Raw genomic sequence first — 21,903 nt, 5'->3', positions numbered from 1 at the left:
AAAGGTCTGGTTGAGGTCAGGACTCTGTGCAGGCCAAATAAGTTCTTCAACAACAAATTTGCTCATCAGTGCCTTTATGGGCCTTTCTTTGTGCAGTGGTGCACAGTCATATTGGAACAAGAAGCTGTTCCCAAATGGTTCACACAAAGTTAGAAACATGAAATTGTCCAAAATATCTTGGTATGCTGAAGCATTAAAAGATCCTTTCACTGTCACTAAGGGGGCAAGCCTAGCTCCTAAGAAACAACCCCACATCATAATCTTCCCTCCACCAAACTACACCTGGCACAGTGCAGTCAGACAAGTACCCTTCTTGTTTCAGTCAATCAGACTGCCAGATGGAGCAGCAGGATTCGTCACTCCAGAGTGATTGTGCATTGTGATCACTGATGTATGTAAGGCTTGATTGCAGCTGCTGGGCTATGGAAATCAATTCCATGACACTCTCTATGTACTGTCCTTGAGCTAATATGAATTAGCTAGGTTCTTGACTTTGTACACCTGTTGCCATGAAAGTGACTGGAACACCTGAATTCAGGCATTTGAATGAGTGAGTGAATACTTTTGACAGTATAGTGCATGTGTGTTTATTGTTACATCAATTTGCCAAGAAGCATTTATCTACAACAGCCGAGAGCACGAACTCAGGAGGTTCAACCTTCCAGCGGCGAACTGCTCCGTGCCACTGCATCAAATAGCAACTAGGAGAATCAGCCAGATCAGCAGTGGTGGTGACAATCACACAGGTGCGTGGGCCAAGAGCAAGAGCCCGTAACGAGCTCCGCCCAGGCAGACAGGAGCGAGGGAGAGGGAGAGAGGAAGAGAAAAACAAAAACAAAACCTGTAGCCAGCGTGAGCCAGCCAGAGAGACACGGGGACCATGACACCAAGCCTCTCTTCTATGGAGCCAGCTCCCACTTTGGATTTGGGAGTAGGGCTGCCACAAACGATTATTTTGATAGTCGACTAGTCACCGATTATTTTTGCGATTAGTCGACTAATCAGATCATGCATCGATTGGACGTAAAACTTACAGCTTGAAAATATGTTAAACGTTTATTTTGTGACCCAGAAAGAATAATAAGAGTAATATTAAAACTAACTAGCTGCCGCCATTGTTGACAACTGCGCTGGGCCGCACTATGAATTCTGGGACACAGCTTCTTCTTCTTCGGGGTTTAACGGCAGCTGGCATCCTTTACATGCACTGCTGCCATCTTCTGTTTCAGTCCGTTATTACACTTTTAAATCCTACTACTTATTCCTGCGTCTTTTGTGATCTTACAAAGCTTCAAACGACGCGTCGACTATTAAATCAGTCGTCGACGATTTTGATAGTCGACGTAATCGTGACTAGTCGACTAATCGTGGCAGCTCTATTTGGGAGACAGATACCCAAAGGATTTCTCTCAGGACTCTGTGCAAGGCCAGTTAAGTTCTACTGCACCAAACTCCCTCATCCCTCATTGCTTTGAGCACTGGTGGGCAGTCATGTTGAAACAGGCAGGTGCTATCCCCAAACTGTTCACACAAAGTCGGAAGCATGCAATCGCCCAAAATATCTTGGTATGCTGAAGCATTAAGAGTTCCTTTCACTGGAACTAAGGGGCCAAGCCCAACTCCTGAAAAACAACCTCACACCATAATCCCCCCTCAACCAAACTTTACACTTGGCACAGTGCAATCAGACAAGTTCTCATGACAACCGCCAAACCCAGACTCATCCATCGGATCATGAGATGAAGAAGTGTGATTTATCACTCCAGAATACACGTCTCCACTGTTCTAGTCCAGTGGTGGCTTGCTTTACACCACTCCATCCAATAATTTGCATTGCGCTTGATGTAAGTCTTGATTCCAGCTGTTCAGCCATGTTAGACCCATTAAATGAAGCTCTCTGCATACTGTTGTTGAGCTAATTTGAAGGCTACATGATGTTTGGAGGTCTGTAGTGATTGACTCTGCAGAAAGTTGGCAACATCTGCGCACTATGTGACTCAGCACATGGTGACTGTCAGCCTACCACTTCGTGGCTGAGTTGCTGTCATTCCCAATCACGTCCACTTTTTTATAATACCACTAATAGCTGACTGTGGAACATTTAGCAGAAAGATAACTTGATGACTGGACTTGTTGCATGGGTTGCATCCTGTTATGGTACCACACTGGAATTCACTAAGCTTCTGAGAGTGAGACATTTTTTTCACAAATGTTTGTAGAAGCCATCTGCATGCCGAGGTGCATCTGCATGCCGAGGTGCTTGATTTTATAGACCTGTGGCCATGGAAGTGATTGGAACACCTGAATTCAATGATTTGGATGGGTGAGTGAATGCTTGTGACAATACAGCACATGTGTGTTTACTTTTATATCATTTCATTGATATCACTGCCAAGAATGACTTTTATGATAGAATAAAACTATTCTATCATAAACTAACAAACAAAGTCCAGATATTTACAGCAGATAATGAATAGTATGTGGTGACCTGCACGTGACCCCACTTGTATAATCAAACAAACAGAAAGTGAAAGCACAGGATGTAAATGCCACATTAAGGAACTTAAAGATTTTAAGTAAAAATTTGCACAGGCCTCAGTTTAATTTTAAATATGCAAGGTTTGCAGCAAATTTAACCGAGGGTTTTAAAAATATATATATTTATTGTTGTATACTCTATTTTTTCCTTAAAGAACACTTGCCATAGTTATAAAAGGTAGCAACTGACAGAGCTCAACATCTAATAACTTGACTCTTTTTTTGTAAGAAAGGTGTAATACTAAGGCTAATATTTTGTGTATCTGGTCTTGTGCACTATTCTATGATTGTGTATTGGGGTTTTTTTTGTTTTTTCTGGTGCACCAGACACGATGTCTGTCTCTCGGCTTTATCAAAAATCTCTCTCTGTGTATTGGCCCGTTGAACTAACTGTCGTATTTTGTGTACAGATACCCCCTCCCGGACCAGGTTACAGACCTTTCCTGAGTTTCCTGTGTTTGGCAGCGTGAGTGGAGTTTTGGAGCGAGTGCAGCTGAAGAGGAGTGAGTGTGTGCCAAGGAGCTGCGGCTGTGATTGTGGTGAAGAGGAAGTGTGTGTGTGGATTACCCCCTCTTCCTGGTGCCCTGGACCTCCTCCCAACTCACTGTACATATATATAGCACTAAGGTGTTTCCTGTTGTAAATAAATTGTCTTTGCAAAGGACTCTGTGCGTGAGTCCGTCCGGTAGCCATGACACCTGGAAAATGAAGGCTCTGCCTCCCATTCTACTGTTAAATATCCTAGGAACCACAAGTAACCTAGTAGTTACTAGGACTATTAGGGTGTTTGTGAACTTTTGAATCTTGGTTAATCATTATTGTGGTATTCCAGAAGTGACTTATGTTTCATCCTTTGTCTCCCCAGTCAGTCATGGGCTTCCATGTCTGTTTATCCCTTGTCCTAATGTCAAACTTACATGTCCTTGTCCGTTTCACTTCCTGTTCTATTTTGACAGTACCTCGTCTCATGTGTGTTATGTTCAGTTTTGCTTCTCCTGTTCCGTTAGTCAGATTAGTTCCAGGTGTTTCCACCCTTTTGCCCATCCTTTCATTATCCTGTGTATTTAGGCTCTCAATCTACCTCTGTTTCTTGTTACGTTGTTGTGATTTTCCTGGCTGTGTGTGCGCTCCTTGTGTCTTAGTGTTCCCACGTCACCATGTTTCTTTCCTTTTTTTCATGTCAAGGTTTTGTTTTTTCCAATTTTGGGAGTATCAGGAATAAAGCTGCCATTTATGTTTAGCCTGGACTGCGAGTCCTGCTTTTGGGTCCTTTTATTATTAAATTTTTAAACGTTGTTTAAACTTTGTCTAAAAGTTAAACTGTGGCATGTGTTGAAAGCTTGTGCAAGTTTGTACTTAAAATCTCAGAATTTTGAACTCTTTAATGTGGCGTTTCATGACTCTTTAAGACTTGTAGCTAATGAATATCACGGCGTCTGCCTTCACTCCCCAGCGGGCGTTCCAGCCTTTGCTTTCGCTTTCTGTGTGTTTAATAATATAAATTGGGTCAGGTTTATAGTTCACAAACCTATTCATCTTTCACATTATAAGTACCTGGACTTTGTTTTTAGTTTGTTTTATTGTTAGTTTGTTACAATTGTTTTATTGTATCATAAAAGTTCTTCTTGGCAAATTGATGTAACAATAAACACACATGCACTATATTGTCACTCACTCATTCAAATGCCTGAATTCAGGTGCTCCAGTCACTTTCATGGCAACAGGTGTACAAAGTCAAGAACCTAGCTAATTCATATTAGCTCAAGGACAGTACATAGAGAGTGTCATGGAATTGATTTCCATAGCCCAGCAGCTGCAGTCAAGCCTTACATACATCAGTGATCACAATGCACAATCACTCTGGAGTGACGAATCCTGCTGCTCCACCTGGCAGTCTGATTGATTGCCACAAGAAGGGTACTTGTCTGACTGCACTGTGCCAGGTGTAGTTTGGTGGAGGGAAGATTACGATGTGGGGTTGTTTTTTAGGAGCTAGGCTTGGCCCCTTAGTGCCAGTGAAAGGATCTTTTAATGCTTCAGCATACCAAGATATTTTGGACAATTTCATGTTTCCAACTTTGTGTGAACCGTTTGGGAACAGCTTCTTGTTCCAATATGACTGTGCACCGCTGCACAAAGAAAGGCCCATAAAGGCACTGATGAGCAAATTTGTTGTTGAAGAACTTATTTGGCCTGCACAGAGTCCTGACCTCAACCAGACCTTTGGGATGAATTAGAGCAGAGACTGTGAGCCAGGCCTTTATTATATTAAACCCTTTAGGTTAAGAATGGGATGTCATATGTGTATGAAGGAAGACAACCAAATACTTTGGGGGATTTAGTGCATGAATCAATCAACAGTGGAAGGTCTTCTTAGAGTCACTAAATACCTCTATCAATCCAAACCACTGGGAGGTTATTAAAGGATAGAAATGCACTTCTAAATATCAGTTCTCACTGTCAGAAATGCCATTAAAAAACTTCAGTCATATTTTAGGTCAGGAAGGGAAAAAAAACTGTAAATATCCCAAATGATAGAACATAAAAGAATAAGAAAATCCCAACATAAAGTGCATACATTTGACACCTATGAACATAGTCTTGGATTTTAATGACTCCAAGCAGGCCTGCTACAGTTTATTTATTTATTTCTTTTTTATAACAGTGAACATTGAGTTGAGAGGGGTTTTTTTTTTTATCTTTGTTTACAGAAAAGCTCACAAAGTTTGATTTCCTGGTAACATTTTTATTATCATCTTGTTGATAACATGTTTTAATGACATGATAAAGGGACAATTGCTCAGACAAAGAAAACACTAAAACGTGAAAGTGCCAGAGTTCAACAAGTGTTAACTTGTGGGATTATTTTTTATTCTTTTTATCTTCTTTGTCTCACTGATCAGTTTTACCTGTTCTCTCAGCTGTGTGTGTGTGTGTGCGTGCGTGCGTGCGTGCGTGCGTGCGTGTGTGTGTGTGTGTGTGTGTGTGTGTGTCCTACTTTGGATTCTGGTGCCTTCTGTCTGCTGAGTTTTGTATGTTTTTATAAATCAGCCAAAATAAGGCCTCTTGTTTTGTCGCTCATTCTGGCTCGGTGTCTGCATTTGGGTCCTGTTGTAATTCTTCATAGAGACTGAAAAGCATAATGACAGAATAGTGCTGACATTTAAAGCACAGTTAGAAAAAAATGGATAAGATAAATGGCCGGATCACATGATAAGGGCAAAACTGAGTTTGACAATGTAATAATTAGTAGTGGAGGAGCCCAAAAACCGAGGACAGTAAGCAGAAAAGAGAACACAAATTTTCAAGATAATTTTAAAAGAAAAGAAATAAATTTTAAATTTTAATAATCTAGGTTGCTCAAACTATAAACATAAAAGAATGAAAATTATGCAATCAAACAATAAACATAAAACAAACACATTTATTAATAAACAAGTTTTAATGTCCTAATAGTTTATTTACTTATTTGTCCTGCCAAAATGAAAGCGAGGATCCTTCTGTGTGGAGGGATGTTGTTCTCTATATGTTAGATTAGCTCATCTGTTTTTCCTTTCCTTTTGTAGCTCAGACCTGTCCTGTTTAATTATCCATGACCTTGATAAGGCTTTTTACTATGCAATAAGTATCTAACTACATAAAATAGTCACATTCTCCTGAATGTGCCAAGAGGACATGACTGTTCAACAGTTAAACAATTATTAATTTCTTTGGAATTTGATTTTTTTTTCTGGCTTATATTTAATGTTATTGTGTATGGTGAAGAGTTTTGGTCCATGTGGCCAATGATATCACACCAGCAATAAAAACCATCCTATATAAAGAAGCTTCAGCAGCTCCTCATCACATCACAGACTTAAAGCTTCAACATGATCTTGCTCCTCTTCTTGTTTGGTCTGGCTCTGGGTGCTCCTTCTGAGTCTCCTTCTGATGACAATGAAGTGACGCAACAACCTGGTAACTGTCCCATTTTCTGGCTCTTATTTTCCCTTATTTATTTTTACCTTTATTTGTGATTATTATTTTAGCAAAAGAGCATTTTATGTGGATATTTGTTACCTTATGCTCCTCTTCCTTGTAACTGTGAATAAGGAAAAAGCTGTTGTCGAATGCATTTGACCAGTGGCATTATTTCAACTGTGCAGCCATGCATCTCTGCAGCGCATAAAATAAAGCAGTTGGTCGTTTCAATACCAGCAGAGCATTTTCACCTCTGTTTCTGTGACTCTGAAAAAATAAAATAACTTCAACTTTTTAACTGTTTCATCTAGCCCTGAATTCTGTTTTCCCTTCAGGTGAACGGAAATTTAAACTGCAACGTGGAGCCTGTCCCATGTTCTGGTGGAGCTTCAACGGCCGCTGCTACAAATATGTCGCCACCCGCATGGCCTGGGCTGATGCAGAAGTCTACTGTTTGTCACAGGGAGCCAACCTGGTGTCCATCCGCAATACAGAGGAACAGAGTTTTGTGAAAAACCTGATCATGAACTTTGACCACGCCGAGGGACACACCTGGATTGGACTCAGTGACAAGCATAAAGAAGACACTTGGATGTGGTCCGATGGATGTCCAGTGCGTTTTGTCTACTGGAGTCCAACAGAACCTAATAATCAGGGAGGAAATGAACACTGTGTTCACACCAATGTAGTACCAGATAAGAAATGGAATGACTACTCGTGTGCTACCAATTTACCTTATGTTTGTGCAACACGCATTACCTGTCCTTAGACCCACTGAACCCTCTGTTCCTGCTAGTGCAATGCTACAATAAAGATGTGAATGCACACTGTAATCTGTCTTTTGTGTGTCTGTGCAAAAGTCATTAGATTTCACTCACCTATATTTTCATGAATACAGAATCATCCACTGGTAGCTCTGATGGTGGATCAAAGGGAATATTTACCCGTTGCTTTGATCTCACAACTAATGTTAATATAATGAGACAGGAGGAAAAAAACACCCAACATCTATACTGAATTTTTCTTGTTCATTGTTTTGGTGATAAACTCATTTTAAAATAAAATCAAACAGTCAAACTAACAATAAATTACTTATACGGTGACTCTAACCAGAAGTTTAAATAAGAGATGTTGCTTCTGTCACTGCTGTCCCAATTCGAAGGCTGCTCCAAATGCGGCCAACAAATGCGTTGGCCGAATTTGAAGGATGGGTCGGGTGTATCCTTCGTGGCCCAACCTATCCCAGAATTCATAGCGTGGCCCAGCCAATTCAAGTTTTGAACAATGGTGGCTGCTACTTAGTTGTAATATTACTCTTATTACTCTTTTCAAACCTGAAAATAGTAATAAGCGAGAATAATAATCACCTGAGCGAGACGGTCATAGAAAAAAGATGAATTGAGTGTAACTGAAGGTATAATTGTTGGTGTTACGTGTACAAGACACACAGATGGAAACACCAGTGAAACACATCTCTCTGCTCACTCTGTTCAAAGAGCAGAGCAGTTGTGCTTTTATTACATGTTGAAGCCTTTTTATAAATAATGGATTTGTAATAATGTTGATGTTTGAAGCCTAAACACTCCAAGTGCACGTTTCTAATGTTTGCATTAAAATGTGGATGTGTGTGTTACTTTTTCAGAGCCAAATGTTCCAGTGAGTTCTGTTAGATGTGCTGTAGTAGTTATGATAAAGAGCTGCACATAAAAATAAAAAGGAGCACACAGTTATCATCTGTGCATGAAATCACTCACTTCCTCTTTGTTGTCATTTATACTTCCCAGTTTGAAGTAAGAAGGTCTTTAGAGCACAGGATGGTCAGATTAAGAGGATACAAATTGTATTTACTCTTCAGGGTGAGACTACATGCTTTTGATGTAGAAAATTTAATTTACTGTTTAACATTTTCCTAATTAATGATTTAAATCCAAGCTAAAATGCTGCTACAGGCAAGTCACCAGTTAGCAAACTGACTGTTCATCATACAGATATATCCATTCTGGGGCTGTTGGTGTTTCAAAGTAGAGACAAAAACAAAACCCCTTTGCACTCACCCATATTGGCAAGGTTCGAGTTAAAACTTTTATACATCAATATTTCCATAAAAATCTCAGATAACTAAAAACAGGACTGTTTCAGAATTACAGAATGTTTAATATGAAATGTGAAATGTCTTAATAGGTCGAGGAGGACTCACAATTTTGAAAAATATTTAACATATCACAATGTAAATCGTGCATCTGATATTTAAAAAGATGTTGCAAGTCAAGACACGACAACAGTATCATCAAACAGACTCAGTATTCTGGGTGTTAAATATTAGCACTGAAATCTTCAAATGACCTTTCCTCCAAATCTATAGAATCTGAATATATCTTTTCTGTAGTTCAGAGGAAAGTCAAAGCTATTTTTCCAGTCACCCATAAAAATTGAAATTTCTTACATTCCCAATAATAAAAACATTGAGAGGAGGCAGCGAGAGGGCCGAGGTGGCTTTCAGCTGTAGCAAGGAGGAGAGAGCTGCACACACCTGCACATGATCTAATGGAAGGAGCCAACGACAAAAATGACATCTGATCATGGATCATGACATCATAACAACATGAATCTTTACCCAGTTTATATATAGTATATAGTTCATAATTAGTAAGTTATAAGAGACATATCTTTTCTTTTAAATTCCTAACGACAAACAGTGCGAGTTGCACATACAAAGGAAACTGTTTTTGAACACTCAAGGTCATTCCATGTGCACAGTTCTCCTTTCCCTTCAGCGTTGAGTTAGTTATGGCAGTGTGCATACAGCAGCGGTCGCTGTAGCTGTACCAGGAGTTGGTTTCTTTGGTAATTTATTTTATTTTATTTTATTTTAAAAATGCTTTATTAGCAAAACAATTAAACAAAAAAAGTTCAGTATAGGTGTTGGGTGTTTTTCCCTCATGCTTCAATATTGTGGCAGGGTGTGGTCTGTGGTGCCGCTGCAGAGGTGACGGAAGCACCTGCACGGCATCTGCAATCATGCCCTGCCTGCTTAAAATCTGTGCTCTGTCTGCTGTTGTTGTTGATGATGATGATGTGTGTGGCTGACAGCTGCAGAGCTGCAGCCGTGTGTGGAAGAAAAGTAGTTATTAAAGATGATGCTGAAAAGCATGTTCATGCAAACTTCGTCAGGTCTGCTGTGGGTCATTTACAAATTTATTAACATTAGCTGTGAGATTAAAACAGTGAGTAAATATTCCCTTTGATCCACCATCAGAGCTACCAGTGGATGATTCTGTATTCATGAAAATATAGGTGAGTGAAATCTAATGACTTTTGCACAGACACACAAAAGACAGATTACAGTGTGCATTCACATCTTTATTGTAGCATTGCACTAGCAGGAACAGAGGGTTCAGTGGGTCTAAGGACAGGTAACGCGTGTTGCACAAACATAAGGTAAATTGGTAGCACACGTGTAGTCATTCCATTTCTTATCTAATACTACATTGGTGTGAACACAGTGTTCATCTCCATCCAGATTATCTGGTTGTGCTGGACTCCAGTAGACAAAACGCACTGGACATCCATCGGACCACATCCAAGTGCCTTCTTTATGGTTGTCACTGAGTCCAATCCAGGTGAGTCCCTCAGCGTGGTCAAAGTTCTGGATCAGGTTTTTCACAAAACTCTGTTCCTCTCCATTGCGGATGGACACCAGGTTGGCTCCCTGTGACAAACAGTAGATCTCTGCATCAGCCCAGGTCATGCGGGTGGCGACATATTTGTAGCAGCGGCCGTTGAAGCTCCACCAGAACATGGGACAGGCTTCACGTTGCAGTTTAAATTTCCGTTCACCTGAAGGGAAAACAGAATTCAGGGCTAGATGAAACAGTTAAAAAGTTGAAGTTATTTTTTTTTCTCAGAGTCACAAAAACAGAGGTGAAAATGCTCTGATGGTATTGAGTAACTGCTTTATTAACTTTAGTAACTGCGCTGCAGGGAAGCATGACTGCACAGTTGAAATAATGCACTTGGTCAAATGCATTTGGCAAAAGCTTTTCCCTCATATTCACAGTTACAAGGAAGAGGCGCACAAGGTAGCAAATATCCACATAAAATGATCTTTTGCTAACATAATAACCACAGATAAAGGTAAAAAAAAAAAAAAAAAAAGGAAAATGAGAGCAAGAAAATGGGACAGTTACCAGGTTGTTGCGTCACTTCAGGAGACTCAGAGGGAGACTCAGAAGGAGCACCCAGAGCCAGACCAAACAAGAAGAGGAGCAAGATCATGTTGAAGCTTTAAGTCTCAAAGTGTGATGAGGAGCTGCTAAAGCTTCTTTGTACAGGATGGTTTCTTTTATAGCTGCCTGAGTGGGTGTTTTTACTGCTGGTGTGATATCATTGGTCAGATGGACCAAAACTCTCCACCATACATAATAACATTAAATATAAACCAGAAAAAAATCTAATTCCAAAGAAATTCATAATTGTTTAACTGTTGAACAGTGATTTCCTCTTGGCACATTCAGGAGAACGTGAAACTTTATTTTATGTAGTTATATATTTATTACATGGTGAATAGCCTTATCAAACTCATGGATAATTAAACAGCACAGGCCAGAGCTACGAAAGGAAAAGTAAAACAGATGAGCTAATCCTTCCACACTGAAGGATCCTCTCTTCCTCTCTTTCATTTTGGAAGGACAACTTAAAGTAAATTAGAAAATAAGAAACTATTAAGACATTAAGACTTATTTATTAATAAATGTGTTTTGTTTTTTTTCTTACTGCGCTTTAAATATCAGTACTATTCTGTTATTATGCTTTTCAGTCTCTATGAAGAATTACAACATGAGGACCCAAATGCAGACACGGAGGCCTTATTTTGGCTGATTTATAAAAACATACAAAACTCAGCAGACAGAAGGCACCAGAATCCAAAGTAGGCTGGTAACACACACACACACACACACACACACACACACACACACACATTTTTATATCTTAGTGAGGACATTCCTTGGCTGCTCACCCTAAAAATGTCCCCATGAGTGACTGTTGGTCCCCACAAGTATAGTGACATGCCAACGTTCTGCCCTCACAAAGCTGTCTAAACATGTACACACCTACACACACACACACATACACACAGCTGGGAAAACAGGTCAAATTCATCAATAAGACAAAGAAACTAAAACTAAATGCAAGACACAAAAAACAACTTCCTAGTAAAACTGAAATAAAAGCAGGTGAATAAGACTAATTGAACAGTGAAATACAGGTTAACCTATGATATAACCAGAAGTGAGGGCTCAAAATTGTAGGAACAACTGAGAACCAAAACACAAATAATAACACTGAAAATACAAGACATCTAACAACATTAATAACACAAAACTCGGCTGTTAAAGCTTTCTTTATCCTCCTGAGCTTCTCTTGACTTTAACAGTTCTCCTTAACTAACATCTCTTGATGACATTTGTGTATGTGTGATTTTTTTTTTAGTTACTTTAGTCCTAATTAAATATTTAAGATTACATTAATGAGTTAGTTTGAAGGTCAACAGACATTCATACATGCCAGAATTACTTTCTAAAAGGGGAGACTGATCACTTTGTGGTTGCCAGTTTCCTTTACAAGAGATTCTAAATAAATGCTTTCATATAGTGCACATGAGCACACTGGCTGTGACTCTCACTTGGTCACATGGCAATAATAAAAAATAATCCCAGAAGTTGAAGCTTGTCGAACTCTGGCACTTTCACGTGTTATTGTTTACTTTGTCTGAGTAATTGTAACTTTATCATGTCATTAAAACATCTTATCAACAAAATGATAATCAAAATGGTATCAGGAAGTTGAAGTTCGTAAGCTTTTCCTGTAATCAAAGATTTTAAAAAACCCCTTTCAACTCTTTTTTTATAACAGTGAACACACAACACAATGAACTGTGGCAGGCCTGCTTAGGGTCATTAACCTCTAAGTGGTTTGTATAGACAGAGGTCTTTAGTGACTCTAAGTCAGGGGTGTTGAACTCCAGGCCTCGAGAGCCGGTGTCCTGTAGGTTTTAGATCTCACCCTGGGTCAGCACACCTGAATCAAATGATTAGTTCATTACCAGGCTTCTGGAGAACTTCAAGACATGTTGAGGAGGCCATTTAGTCATTTAAATCAGCTGTGTTGGATCAAGGACACATCTAAAACCTGCAGGACACCAGCCCTCGAGGCCTGGAGTTCGACACCTGTGCTCTAAGTTTACCTTCTATAGTTGACTGATTCATACGCTATTTTTCCAAAAGTATTTGCTTGTCTGCTTTCATACACATGTGAACTTGAGTGACATCCCATTCTTAACTCATGTGCCCCACTCTAATTTTGCACCCTTTTGACACCTTTGTGTACAAAAAGCTGCCAAAATCCTCTTTTAACCCTTTAAGCGCCAGTTTAAACAGTTGAGGTTATTGCAAAAACTCACAAAAAACAGGCTTTCCACGACGTTTAGGAGTGTTTATGGTTATTTCTTGTCATTTTCTCAGAAGCACATTTGTGAGGTGAGACACTGATAATGGATGACAAGGCCTGGTTGCGCTCTAATTCATCCCCAAAGTGTTCTCTCGGGTTGAGGTGAGGACTCTGTGCAGGCCAGTCAAGTTGTTCCACACCAGATTTGCTCATCAGTGCCTTTATGGGCCTTTCTTTGTGCAGCAGTGCACAGTTATGTTGGAACAAGAAGAGGCTGTCCTAAACTGTTCACACAGAGTTGGGAGCATGAACTTTTCCAAAATATCTTGGTATGCTGAAGCATTAAAAGTTCCTTTCACTTGAACAACTCCTGAAAAACAAACACACACCATTATCCCCTCTCAATCAAACGTTACACTTGGCACAATGCAATCAAACAAGTACCGTTCTCCTGGCAACCGCCAAACCCAGACTCATCCATGGATTTCCTAGACGACAGTCCGATGATGTGGTGTGATGTGATTCGTCACTCCAGAGAACACATCTCCACTGCTCTGGAGTCCAGTGGAGATGTGCTCTCTAAACACTGTTCTAGAGCTAATCTGAAGGCTACATGATGTTTGGAGATCTGTAGTGATTGACTACATCAATTGGCATCATCTGCGCACTATGTGCCTCTGTGATTTTACGTGGCCTACCACTTTGTGGCTGCGTTGCTATCATTCCCAGTCACTTCAACTTTCTTACAGTTAAAGTTGGTAAAGTTAGTAGCAAGAAAACGTGGCCATGGAAGTTACTATAACTTTAATGATACAATAAAAGTATTCTATCATAAACTAAGAACAAAGTCCAGGTATTTACAGACAACCACCTCGACTTATCTGATGAAATTATCTTATTTTATCAGATAATGATGAATAGTATTTGGACCTGCACACATAACCCCACTTATATAATCAAACACACAGAAAGCAAAAGCAAAAGATGTAATTCTAGCTGGCAGAGGCCGTGAAATTTATTAGCTAAGTCTTAAATAGTCGTTAAATGCCACAATAAGGAACTTACAGAATTATGAGATTTTATGTAAAAATTTGCACAAGCTTTCACACATGCCACAGTTTATTTTTTAAACTCACTAAGTTCACAGAAAATTGAAATTGTGAAGCAGGCCCCTCTTCTGTGAAACCAGCTCCCAGTTTGGATTTGGGAGACAGACACCCACTCTACTTTAAAAATTAGGTTTAAACTTTCATTTTTGATCAAGTTTATAGTTAGCGCTGGATCAGGTAACCCTGAATCCATCTTTAGATAGGTTGCAACAGGTCTAGGCTGCTGGTAGAATATAGGCATCAACAATACTACATCATTACAAATCCTTCAATATGTCCTCTTTTGCATTATGAAATTTGCAGTTTTTGTTTAATTAATTTGTGTTTTATCACTCACACAGTTTTTTAAAGAGGATTGCTACTTTAAAAAAGTGACAGTCAACTCATTGACTGTGAGGCAAGTACTTTTACCTCTTGTGTGTGTGTACAGGTGTGCTCGTCTTTGTGTGTTAGCAGGACGCAGTCAGTCTCCACACAGCTGTTGGTAATCTCTCTTCTCAGTCTCTCCTCAGCACAGCAATGTTAAGCAAATATGTAAGTAAAGTAAATTTATGTTGTCTTTCAAGATACAAATCAAAAGGTTCTTCACCTGATATAAAATCAACAAAACACAAGCCCAGGAGTTAGATGACATCAGAATGTCAGAATGTTTAATATGAAATGTGAAAGGTTCAGAAGGACTCACAATATTGAACAATATTTAACATGCAATGTAAATCACAATATAAATGTAAATGTAAATAAATGTAATGTAAATCGTGCATCTGATATTTATTCCCAATAATAAGAACAGTGAGAGGAGGCAGCGAGAGGGCTGAGGTGGCTTTCAGCTGGAGCAAGGAGGAGAGAGCTGCACACACCTGCACATGATCTAATGGAAGGAGCCACACGTGTAATCAAAAATGACATCTGATCATGGATCATGACATCATAACAACATGAATCTTTACTGTGCAGTCTTAATGTGCTTTACCCAGTTTATACGGTTATAATTAGTAAGTTGTATCAGACATATCTTTTAAATTCCTAACGACAAACAGTGCAAGTTGCACATACAAAATAAATTTTTTTTGGACATTCAAGGTCATTCCATTTTAAATCTGGGCCAAAGTTTGTGTGCACAGTTCTCCTTTCCTTCAGCGTTGTTTGGCTCTCCTTGACCCCAAAATTCAAAGCTGACTTGAGATCCATCAGGCCACATCCATCTGCCTTCTTTGTGAATGTCACTGGGTCCGATCCAGGTGAAGACATTTTCACCACTTAAGGTCTTACTCAAGGTTTAGATAAAATTATGTTCCTCCAGACTGGTTGGACACAAGGTTGGCTCCCTCTGACACACAGTGCAGCTCTGCATCAGCCCAGGTCATAGTTACAGCATTGTGCATGTAGCAGCAGTCGCTGTAGCTGGAGTAGAGGAGTTGGAGGAGGAGTTGGTACAGTTACCACACAATAAATGTACTTCTTGTTCATCTGAAGTAGATAGCGCACGCAGAACCAGCAAGAAGACAAGGTCATTGAGTTAGGGCTTTAATCTGTCACTTTTGATGAAGTGTGTTGCTGGAATTTAAAAGGTGGATGTCACCAAGAATCCTACAGAGAAATGTGACTGGATGCTTTCTTTTATGGACTCCAGAGAGAGTGGGTGCAATGTTAGTCAAATATCACTGGCCAAAAGCACCTGCGCCAAATAAAAAAACCCAAACAAATAAACAAAACTTCATTTGGGCATAACTGCACAGGATTTGAATATAAGCCAGACCTTCACTTCTCCATTTTCAGTCAGATTTTGACATAATCAAACATATTTCAGAGATTACACTGAACCGAGTCTGATATGAGTGTCGTCGCATCAGCCACCACATTCACTCGTCCACATCTACACAGTATCCGAACATCGGCCAACAAAAAGACAAACACCTGGAGATATGTCACATAAAACCTATAATTTATTCATTTTCAGTAAAATCTTCACATAGTAAAACGCAGCTTTAGAAAAGACGTGACTTCAGCCGTCTGAAGGTCGAGGGGAGACAAAGGGAGACGTATTGCTTTGTGGTTACTCTTTCTTTTTTTCCCCCATTTACAACAGATAAATAACATACCAAACATAGGCATATATTTACACATCAACAATATTACAATAGTACAAAGCCTTCAACATGTCCTCTCTTGCATTGTGAACATTGTGGTTTTGTTTTGTTTTTTTTCGTCATGCAAACAGGTTTTGAACAACACTGTTCTAAAAAAAAGTAACTTTAGACACTCATAACAGTGGCCGATTAACACTACATATAGTCTCTGTTGGTCTCCTCCCTATTACAGTTTTTACTGCTAACAAAAAAAAGCAACAACAAAGAAATCTGATCTCCGATCTCATCCTCTGCTGCCCTCATGTGGCCACAGAACGTGACAGCAAGTCCTTTTACTTTCCCTCTTTAGCAGTTTCAAACCACAAACATCTTCTTCTGCACTGTTGAAACTCCTGACATGGCACAAAAAACAGAGACATTTTTTTCCACCTATGAAATACATAAATAAACAATATATTACAATAAATAACTTCTGCTCTCTGAACACAACGAGCAGAGGTGTGTGTGCATGTGCGCTTCGTTTACAGGTTAATAGTAAAAATGACTACCACAAGGCCTTCATGTGACACTGAATTCAAACAGATCATGGCTCTCATTTATCACCTCTAGCCAGGCAAAGAATCACCAGCTGGCTTTCCTCCTTTAAAAATTTGAAGAGAAAAAAAAAATAAAGCCAAAAAATTAAAATAAAATAAGAAGAAGTTATGTTAGATTCGTTTAGTGCAGCAACCTGCAGCAAATGATGGCAAAGATCAGATGCATACAGATGAACGCTCGGTCCGACTTTTAACCAAATTCTGAACTTGTTGTTTTCTTGTTTTCTTTCTCTAAAGCACGACTGTTTGGACTCGAGGATTTTACACGACTCAAATACTCTTAAGATAAATACAAGCAATGAAACGCAGACTAAAGCTGTGTCTGCAAAACATTCAGTGACAACAAAAGAGTTAGAGTGTATGTTTCAAAGAATCTTTAATGCACAGTGAGAAGCAGCTTATAACACAAAAACTATGTTTAAAGTGACTCTTCACCTTCACATCCTTGAGTTCTTTCTTGTAAAGAACCAACGATGCCTTTGGCACTAAAACGGTGTCAAGAATTTTAAGAAGGTTCTGATCTAGAGGGGAAAAAACAGCTCTTTGCTCTGAAAGTGTTTAAATAATGATGGTGGACACTTGTGGCAACATTTCTACTGTATTGCACTTCATCCTAATGTCTTGCCTTATAAGAATCAAAAACAATGCAACACACGTGTGGCATCTGGATGTTTCCTCCCACTCAGCAGAAATGTATTAGTGAAATAACAGGCTAGGTATGAACAGATATCGGGCACAAAATAATGAAAATACTAGTGTTTTTTTCTCCTTAATCTCTATTTCTCATCATCTGTCATTACTCCTCTGTGATTCATCCAGTAGTCAATTTCTTTCATTGCAGAGTGATAGTTTGTGTAACAAGACGGCAGATTCTACACAATGGAAATATTAAATAAGTGTTTTTCACGTCTTATGGCTTTATCAACAAGACAACAACATAACTTGGGAACTAATTAGATTCAAAGTAGATTTCTTTGAGAGAACCTCAATCAAAAGGATTAACAATCTATAGAAGAACCAAAATTAAATATCCCATCCATGCACGTGTTATTATAGAGGAATTCTGTGTAATTGTGCTTCCATTATTCCGTCTCACCCTTTGTTATCTTTCAAAGAGTTTACATGGGACCACTTCTGCATGAAGTGATATTTTCAGTCAGTAGGAATTAATCGAAATCTCCACTTAACTCTTAATGAACCCTCAATGATGACCTCTGACACCTCAGCATATATCAACAAAGATGTGGTTTTATGACCATTAGACTGGTTTCTGGGTTTTTCCAAAGGTAGGCAGAGACCACCCGCACTAACTTCTGAGGCACACTCAGTCATTTTGTTCTATAAGTGGGCCTGAAATATGACAGAAACCACTCAGGTTAGAAAAAGCGCTTCAAGGGGTAAAGAATTAAACCACAATTCTGTGGCATAAAGCCATTATTTGTGTCTTGTGTTGGAATACTTTGACTTTATCTGTCTAACACAATAAAACACAACAACAAACATAAAAAAAGAGACCATAGCTCTGTGCTGGGGCCTTGTTTCAACAGAAGCCCGATACAATCTCACACACACCCTGAACTCAGTCACGACGAAGTCAAACAGCATCTCAGTGAGAACTAAGACGTCAGATTTTCCTTATTCCAGGAAATAAAACTCTGTGACAAAAAGACACGGATTCCTAAACAAACCAAGAGCCTCACAGTACAATCGTGCCGCAAGACTCCACGTGAGTTTTGGCACTGAAAAATGTGTAGGTCCATATACACAATGCAGTGTTATCAGTAACTGTTCACACAAAAACACCATAGAGAAGAGTGCACGAGGAGTGTCGGCCTTAAAAGTCAAACAGGAGTTGGATAAAAAGCAAACAAACTTCAGCTTGTCCAGTGTTTCCTTCACTGTTAACAGTGCACCTTATTTTACTCGCAGACTCTATAGATCAAAGAGAAAGTCTGAGTATCACTGTGTAAAGTGTGCTGCCTCATCACAGTAACAAAAAAAAGCTGCACACCATCAACTAAATAACTACAGCATGTGTAGGCTTAATGTATCACAAGTCAAAGATGTTCCATGTAGATAAAAACAGATTAGAGCACCCACAGTACAGATTGTGGCCACAGGTCCTTCACTCCTCTACAGGTGCTTTTGTGTTTGTAGCTGAACTGAAATGTAACAAGGAGGCTATTGAGTCCTTACTGACCCCTCAGGGGGCACGACGACGTGACGGCAAAAAAATAAAGTTTAAAAATTCAACCTGCTGAACAGGCTAATAAATAACAAAAGACCGATCACAAGAACAAAACGATGACATACTCAGTCCAATAGATACTGTACAAACTAATTACAGCCTCCTCTGCTCTCTGTCTCCGTTTGGCAAATCTCCATTTCGCTGCGCAAATTCGGCTCTTGTAGAAAGTTCACAGGTCGAGCGCAGTTTATAAATCCTTTCTTGGCATGTGTTTGGCTTTTACCAGAGCACACCTTGTTGTCCATTTGGCACCACTGCTGGTAGCATAACTTGTTGTCGGCGTGTGACATTGTGCTGTGCAGAGCGTCCTCTACGTCACACAGCAGCATTTCCACCATTGTGTCTCTGTGAGTGTGCGTGTGTGTGTGTGTGTGTGTGCGCGTGTCTGTTTAAGCGCGGGGCTCCAGTTTGTGTGAAAGTTCAAAAAGCGTCTGCTGATTGTCGATAATGTGCAGGTAGTGAACGCTCGCCCTCACCTCCGCACTGTCGACCCCAATTACCTCGTTGCCTAAAAGACAAACACACACACATCAGTGGATTCAACACAACATACACACACAGTTACTACAAACAGACTGTATTACAGCCTTAGAAAGAAATAAAAGACTGTCTGGAAATGGTTGCTTGGAAACTGGAAGAAACGGACTCAGGTAAAAATGCAGTACACTAACTCGGCTGCAGATGGCGACAAATTCCTCTCAAGGATTTGAAAACAGCATAAACAACAGCATCGAGCAGAAAAAACAAATATTTTTTAAATATTGTTTTACTTTTTGATGTCACGGCATTATAGATAGACACAAACTTCTAATGTGTAGTACATACATATATGTGACAGCTCCTTTATGGATTATAAACTACTGGAAGTATATGATTTGTTTACACTGTGAAAAATATATAACATATACTTAATAAGTACCTAAACTACCTTCAGCAACTCTGCATGATTGATATGTTTTACATTGGATGTCCTTCCTAACTACACTATAGAGTGATCAGAAGCAAGACTTTGAACCTAAAGACTCAGTTCAGTAAAAAAAAAATGACATAACCCACCTGGCTGGTCACTTTGGCAGTGGCGAATCATTCTCACCGTGTCTGCAATCATATGCTGTTGGTTTAAGAGAACACATGTTGCATTAGGGTGACATTAAACAGGAAAGATCTCATTTGTTCTGGTGGACTGAAAACATCAATAGTTTTTCTTTTGTCCAAAACATCCATCTTTTTACAAACCAAATACATTTCAACAGGCCAGCGTTTTACTTTTGGTGATGGTGGATTCACCACTCAGCATGTACTCTGGAAATACAGAGCGTTTACTTTCATCAGTCAACTTGACAACAAATAGCAGATGGCGCCTTCATCAGCTGAAAAATGCCCATCTTTAACTCAGGCAGTAGTATGATATATTCACCACAGATGCAGCTTGCTATTGTTATAATATATTGCAGAATACTCACAAAACAGAAACTACAGAGCACAACAGTCCCTGCTTTTTTTAAGGGCCCTGGGTACAAAAGTGAATTTCCCATTTGTTTTCTCCACTGACATTTCAGAAAATGTCATCTGAGCTCTAAGTAAGTCTGCTTTGGATGATTACAACATTAATGTTGTGATTTTTACTTCAAAATCTCACTGTTGCACTCTTTCATCATCACAATACAAATATCCAAGTATCGTGACCTTGTTATCAACTACAGCGCACAGCTTAAGTCTACAGAATAAATCTAGAGAACCAGAAAGGAAAAATTCCTCAAATGTCACAGGGAATTGGTTTGAGGCACTGAAAGACATTAAAGAAATGACTCAAACTCACCAACTTCTCAAAGTTGACCAAGTTGTCATGGAAGGTCTTATTTCCCTCGTGGATAAATGTGATATCTAAAAGCAGAAGACAGGCTTATTAGGGATTCATTCAGTGTTTCTGTGTGTGTGTGTGTGTGTGTGTGTGTGTGTGTGTGTGTGTGTGTGTGTGTAGGATTTAGAATAGGTACCTTTTAAGAGAAGAGGCATGAAAGGGATCTTAGGAGGTTTCATCCTCTTGAAGGCTTCTCTGTAGGCTTTGTGGTTCAGAGATGGATCCTGGAAAAAAAGATGGAGGAAAACAGAAAGCAGAGTAAAGAAAAGGAGGAGGCATTTAAAGGAATAGCACATTTTCATCTCTGCGTGTTTCTCTATCTCTGTCCACCAGGTCTCACCGTGATGAGTTCCAGCTCTGAGAAGAGCTTCTTGAACTTCCCCGGACATTTCTGCAAGGGAAAGCATTTGCTCAGAGCTGGACTTGAAAATAGGCATCGTAATGAACAGACTCAGTTGTGTTAAGACTTACCTCCCACGTTTGGTTGAGTCGACTGACAGCAGCTGTGTTAAGACCCATGATGATGGCAAATGCAGAGTTCAGATTTCTCTGGGCTTTACAGCTGTGTGCAACAGAAGCAGAAACATGTTATTAAAAAAAAGGAGATAAAGAAAAATACACTCTTCATTTTGTTTACATGACCACGTGTGTGTTCTGTTCTTACTGAGCTGCAATCTTGATAAACTTCTTGAGAAGCTGTACTCGCTTGTTGAGCGATACACACATGAGCACCTCGGACATGACCCACTGCTGGACCTCGTTACAGCGCTGCAGCAGGACTGAGAGCGCCGCCGTGTGGCCAGTGCCAGGAGCGCGGCTCAGAGTGTAGTACACCAGCTCTTGCTGCATGTTGACAGAAAGAAAGAGTGTGAGTGAAACACATCAAGAAACACACATCCTTGGGTGTGTTCTCCCTCTATAAACGCGGCTACCTCGCCATCACTTGTTTCACTCTAATCTTGATATTGCTTCATTTTTTTGAACTTAAAATCAAAAACTGAAACAAAAAAAATTCACGTATGCGATATAAAACAAGGAAAGAAAAAAAGTGCTC

General features: G+C 39.6%; 3 protein-coding genes across 3 annotated transcripts in view; 1 reads left to right on the top strand and 2 right to left on the bottom strand.

Annotated features, from left to right (window-relative positions):
- Positions 1–6,406: 6,406 nt before the first annotated feature.
- LOC100692428 (lactose-binding lectin l-2-like) lies at positions 6,407–7,323 on the top strand. Its single transcript, XM_005478657.3, has 2 exons — positions 6,407–6,495; positions 6,834–7,323. Exons 1-2 carry the CDS (start codon positions 6,408–6,410, stop codon positions 7,265–7,267), a joined length of 522 nt encoding a protein of 173 aa, XP_005478714.1. The 5' UTR covers position 6,407; the 3' UTR covers positions 7,268–7,323.
- A 2,514-nt stretch (positions 7,324–9,837) lies between these two features.
- LOC100692883 (lactose-binding lectin l-2-like) lies at positions 9,838–10,917 on the bottom strand. Its single transcript, XM_003444027.4, has 2 exons — positions 10,686–10,917; positions 9,838–10,335 (listed from the first exon to the last, which is right to left on the bottom strand). The coding sequence occupies exons 1-2, from the start codon at positions 10,771–10,773 to the stop codon at positions 9,902–9,904; spliced, it is 522 nt and encodes a 173-aa protein (XP_003444075.1). The 5' UTR covers positions 10,774–10,917; the 3' UTR covers positions 9,838–9,901.
- Positions 10,918–15,978: 5,061 nt separating this feature from the next.
- Positions 15,979–21,903, bottom strand: part of rapgef5a (Rap guanine nucleotide exchange factor (GEF) 5a) — a 48,343-nt gene continuing 42,418 nt past the window's right edge. Inside the window, exons 20-26 of the mRNA XM_003444113.5 lie at positions 21,514–21,692; positions 21,321–21,411; positions 21,190–21,240; positions 20,986–21,073; positions 20,808–20,872; positions 20,045–20,099; positions 15,979–19,496 (exon numbers count right to left, since the gene is read on the bottom strand). Coding sequence (XP_003444161.2) covers positions 19,378–19,496; positions 20,045–20,099; positions 20,808–20,872; positions 20,986–21,073; positions 21,190–21,240; positions 21,321–21,411; positions 21,514–21,692 — 648 coding nt within the window. The 3' untranslated portion in view covers positions 15,979–19,377. The remainder of the gene's footprint in view (positions 19,497–20,044; positions 20,100–20,807; positions 20,873–20,985; positions 21,074–21,189; positions 21,241–21,320; positions 21,412–21,513; positions 21,693–21,903) is intronic.

This window comes from Oreochromis niloticus, linkage group LG22 (assembly GCF_001858045.2).
Source record: "Oreochromis niloticus isolate F11D_XX linkage group LG22, O_niloticus_UMD_NMBU, whole genome shotgun sequence".
Lineage (NCBI taxonomy): Eukaryota > Metazoa > Chordata > Actinopteri > Cichliformes > Cichlidae > Oreochromis > Oreochromis niloticus.
Note: the sequence above shows the minus strand (reverse complement) of the source record. Positions and strands in the feature narration are given on the sequence as shown.

Excerpts from the sequence above, each read along its gene's own strand:
- LOC100692883 (XM_003444027.4), bottom strand. The coding sequence starts at position 10,773 with ATGATCTTGCTCCTCTTCTTGTTTGGTCTGGCTCTGGGTGCTCCTTCT. Across the intron at positions 10,336-10,685 it reads TGAAGTGACGCAACAACCTG|GTGAACGGAAATTTAAACTG; the intron begins GTAACTGTCCCA and ends TTTTCCCTTCAG.
- LOC100692428 (XM_005478657.3), top strand. The coding sequence starts at position 6,408 with ATGATCTTGCTCCTCTTCTTGTTTGGTCTGGCTCTGGGTGCTCCTTCT. Across the intron at positions 6,496-6,833 it reads TGAAGTGACGCAACAACCTG|GTGAACGGAAATTTAAACTG; the intron begins GTAACTGTCCCA and ends TTTTCCCTTCAG.